Source organism: Coffea arabica, chromosome 5e, assembly GCF_036785885.1.
Source record: "Coffea arabica cultivar ET-39 chromosome 5e, Coffea Arabica ET-39 HiFi, whole genome shotgun sequence".
In the NCBI taxonomy this organism is placed as follows: domain Eukaryota; kingdom Viridiplantae; phylum Streptophyta; class Magnoliopsida; order Gentianales; family Rubiaceae; genus Coffea; species Coffea arabica.
Window position 1 is genome coordinate 1,135,980 of NC_092318.1, and position 4,753 is coordinate 1,140,732.

At 38.4% G+C, this 4,753-nt stretch overlaps 1 protein-coding gene across 2 annotated transcripts; it reads left to right on the top strand.

Annotated features, from left to right (window-relative positions):
- Positions 1-877: 877 nt before the first annotated feature.
- On the top strand, positions 878-3,815 carry LOC113743295 (strychnine-10-hydroxylase-like). Of its 2 annotated transcripts, XM_072048245.1 has the most exons (4): positions 878-1,316; positions 1,967-2,317; positions 2,507-2,937; positions 3,081-3,815. In XM_072048245.1, exons 2-4 carry the CDS (start codon positions 1,972-1,974, stop codon positions 3,702-3,704), a joined length of 1,401 nt encoding a protein of 466 aa, XP_071904346.1. In that variant the 5' UTR covers positions 878-1,316; positions 1,967-1,971; the 3' UTR covers positions 3,705-3,815. The 2 variants fall into 2 exon arrangements, with proteins under 2 accessions (XP_071904346.1, XP_027127076.1); XM_027271275.2 differs by having other exon boundaries at positions 1,967-2,937.
- The last annotated feature ends 938 nt before the right edge of the window (positions 3,816-4,753 follow it).

A 4,753-nucleotide genomic window follows, 5' to 3' on the forward strand; every position in this document is an offset into this window, starting at 1 on the left:
ATTTTGTTTCTTTTGGTAGCGCCAAGATTGCATTTGAAATATTAGAGTTGTTGCTTTGAATTGCAAGAAACTATAAAACACACAGCAAAAAGAATTGGCCTAGATGAGGAGGGAAGGGAGGGGAGAGGGTGATGGGGGAAAAAAGGAGAGGAGAAGGAAGGAAGGAAGGAGGAAGGAGCAAGGAGGGAGGGAGAGAAGAGGAAGAAAGAGGAGAAAGAGGGAGAGCAATGAGACAGAAGAAGGGACGGGTGGTTTGGTGATGGGTGGCAATGGTAGGTGGTGGTAGTGTTAGGTGGTAGTAGGTGAAAGAAAAAAGAGTGAACACATTTTTTATTTATTCATTCATTTATTTTTTTAGTTGTATTTGAGTTTGTGTGTATTTTGGAATTATTTTTGGAATGTTACTGTAGATTTTAAAAACAAAAATAATTTTTGGAAAAAAAATTGATATCCATATAGAGCCATTAATGTGTTTGATATTTCTAAATATTTCACAAAAAAACACAAATAAACTAATTTTATCAAGTAGCAATCTATACAATTTAATGCATACTCAACAAATTTAGAATTAAATTGGTGGGTTTATTTGAAAAGTAATCCTAGAATTTAAGACTATAGTTATAAATTACAATTATTTCTAGGTGTACTAATAGTTTTCTAACATAAGAGGTCTAAAGAGGTATACATTGCATGTATGCTACGTGGTCATCGAAACTGCCCCAACTTGATATAAACCGAATTGACCTCAAACTTGAACCTTAAAGATAGGATATGCTTCTAACTTCTTAAAGATAAGGGTGATCTTAATTGGTAAATAATAATGGCTATTCTAATTTATCTTAAAAGGATGGAAATCCATTATCTGAACCAATGTCTATCCAACCATATAGAAATCTTCTATCTCATTATCTTTTATGTAGAGCTACAACCCTAAAGGTGAGGAATTTCTTTTAGATATATAACACCCACTCAGAAACTCATTTTTTCTGCTCAGTTAGAAACTAACTTGAGCGTCGGAGTGACTTTGAGGACTTGACCCCTAGGCTCCTCATAGATTGGTCCTTTCCTTGCAAGTTTCTTACAGAGTTCTGCCTTCACGTGGTTGAACTCTTTCTTTACTTCTCCAGTTTAGATCGGTAGAAGGAAATACAGCTTCAACAGGGCCAAAATAAAGTATTAAAAATTATTTGGGCATTCAAATCTATTAAATAAGGAAACCTTAATCTTGTGGTTTTCTTATTTCTTTGCAACTCCAAGCCGCTAGGAAGCATCTTTGATCGAAATCACACACACTCGCACGCACATCCCTTTCAAAGGTATGAATTCTTATCTCTCTTGCTTAATATATATCTTCCTCTCTCCATCTCTCTCTCTCTCTCTCTCTCTCTCTCTCTCTCTCTTGCTTGCTTTTTAACTAATTGATTTTAAGGATTTACCTGTCATGCTGGCGTTGTAAGATGGAGGCCATGGTGACAAATTCACAGCATGGCTGGTGTTTGGTTTTATGATAGAGGATGAAATCAAGTTAAAAAGAAAAAAAATCAGCACAAAAATAGGAGGAAAGAACACCCTAAGTTTGCTTCTTGTGATTAACAAAACAAAATGAGTGAAGCTTTGTCTGGACGAGTAAAGGGTTCGTTGTAGTCAAAGAAAAGGGAGGAAAGGGAAAAAAATGTCAAAGAATAAAAAATGAAAAAAAGCCGATTACTTTTTTTTGGTTGAACCCGGTTTTTAATTGGTTTGACCGAATATTAAATAAGTGTATTTAAAATATTGCTCAGACCAGACATCTCATCGGTTCTCGATTCGACCGGTTGGATCCACTGGTCCAGTCCGCTTTTAAAAACATAGCGTTTTGTGTTATTATGATATGGCGCATACATATTATTTCAAATTAAGCGCCTAGTCGCCCCAACAAATTAATCCAACGTCCCCAGAAAGCTGTATCTGAATCTTTTTATGCTAGGAACCATGACGGACTGGACTTTCCCGTACCTAAATGCTGCTATTGTTGGACTGCTTGCTTTCTCCTTCTTCATTGTCCACTTTTTCTTCAAGAAAGATGCCAAAAAACATGGTTTGGTACCACCAGAAGCAGGTGGTGCATGGCCTATTATTGGCCACCTTCACCTCTTAGGAAGAGGTCCAGAAAAGCTTCCCCACATAACCTTGGCAGCCCTGGCCGATAAATATGGACCGGCATTCACTATCAGGCTAGGAGTGCATAAAACCCTTATTATAAGCAGCTGGGAACTAGCAAAGGAAATATTCACCACCCATGACTTAGCTGCAGCAGGGCGTCCGAATTATTTAGCAGGTAAACTCCTAAATTATGACAACGCCGCTTTGGGATTCGCTCCTTACGGTGCTTATTGGCGAGAAATACGTAAGCTAACTGCCACCGAACTACTCTCCACTAAACGCCTTGAGCTCCTCAAGCACCTCAGAGTTTCTGAAACTGAGATTTCCACAAGAAATCTTTACAATCTCTGGAATTCTTCAACAGGCTCAGGCCCTGTTCTGGTGGAAATGAAGCAGTGGTTTGCGGACTTAACTCTAAACGTGATCCTTAGGATGGTTGTGGGTAAAAGGTTCTTTGGGGCAGTAGATGTTAGCACGGAGGAAGAAGCAAGGTTGTGCCAAAATGTGATGAGGGAATTCTTTCATTTAACTGGGCTGTTTGTACTGGCAGACTCTGTTCCTTATCTGAGATGGTTGGATTGGGGAGGGTATGAAAAGAAAATGAGAGTAAATGCTCGAGAGATGGATCAGCTAGCCAACCGATGGTTGAAAGAACATCGTCAAAAGAAACAGGCAGGGGAGGCCACTAGTGATCACCGGGACTTCATGGACGTCATGCTGTCACTCAAGGAAGCTGCAGCTATTGCCGCGGTTGGTGGTTACGATGCTGATACTATCACCAAAGCCACTTGCACAGTAAGTGAATTATTTATACTTTTTAATTTTTCTTATTCTTATTTTGTTTTTTCACAGCTTATCAATATCTAGAATATTAGTAATTTTTTTAAAAGAAAACTGCAAATGAATTCAAAAAATTTGCTGCTTTTTGGGCTTGACAGATTTTGATTTCTGGTGGGAGTGACACCACTTTAGTTGCGCTAATATGGACACTGTCTTTGATAATGAACAACCCTCAAGTCTTGAAGAAGGCTCAAGAAGAACTAGATCTGCAGGTTGGCAAGGCGAGGCGAGTTTCAGAGTCAGACATTAGTAATTTGGTCTACCTCCAAGCTATCATCAAAGAAGCACTACGACTATATCCACCTGAGCCATTGGGGGGCGCTAGAGAATTGAGGGAAGACTGTATTGTAGGTGGTTATCATATCCCCAAAGGCACACGAGTAATCCTGAACATAAGGAAAATCCAGCGAGATCCCAACGTGTGGCATGATGATCCATTGGAATTTAGGCCGGAGAGATTCCTCACCACTCATAAGCCTATTGATGCAAAAGGATATCACTTTGAGTTGATCCCGTTTGGTGGTGGTAGAAGAATTTGCCCCGGCATTAATTTTGGGCTACAGATATTACACCTTGTCTTGCCTAATTTGCTGCATGCTTTTGAACTGTCAACTCCTTCGAATGAACCGGTTGACATGACTGAGAGCGCCGGGTTGTCAAACATGAAAGCCACTCCGCTCCAACTCCTTGTTGCTCCGCGCCTGCCTCATCATCTTTACTAGCAGCTCAGCATGGGAAGATTCAACCAATGTTCTCTAGTGCTAGTGCTTGAAATGTTTATTGAGGAATCGAATAATGAAAATGGATAGAGACTCCTCATATTTTGTATTGAAGATGTTTTGCATGTGTTTATCAGAATCTATTTGACCTGCCCTAAATTGTAGAAAAGAATAGTAAAACCCATTATAATAGTGCTAAGGATTAAACACACAGCTTTTGAAGAATTAAAAATTCAAACACACCCCTTTAAGTAGGAGATTGGCAAATATTCAAGAATTAAAGATTCAAACACAGCTTTAAGTTCGAGCTTTTCAAATATGAATCTGGCAACCACCTTTGCTAAATAGCTGCCAGTTCCGTAGGTCCCATACTAACAGGGTAACTGGCAATAGTAGCAAAAATAAAAAAAACCAGTTTGGGAAGAAACAAGCGTAAATGGTACAAGCTTTCCTTTTTCTTTATTGTTTTTTCCTTTTTCAGGGAATGGGTGAGGCACAAACTTGTATCTTAACTCTCTGAAATGGTTTTACCAGAGGAGTTATCTCATGCCAAGTAATATTTGTTAGATTTTTGCCTCAAATTTAGAGAGATGCCTTTTCATATTACCTAGAGGTTCATTCATGTATTTGCATATACACGAACTTAAAGATTCATATCTATTCATTCTACATTCATTTACTTCTAGATTCATGTACCTTGGAATTTATTAGTTCATTCATCGAATAGTGAACTAATGAACTTCAAGAGAATCATTTGGTGCCAACGCAAATTAGTTCAGTTGATAAAGACGAAATACTTATAAAAAATCATGTATTTAAATTTTGTTGCTGATAGAAAGGTTGCGTTGATTGACGATTTATAATGATTCCTATAAGCGATCTATGGTTTTGTAGGCAATGTCCTGATCATAAGTGACGTACGATTTTGGAGACATGTTCTGACCATGGTGGTAACAAGAGATGAAACCACCCAAACTTTTTCCTACCAAAAAAAAAAAAGAAAAAAAGAGAGAATCATTGGGTGTACCGGTCATACCAGTCGACACACTTGA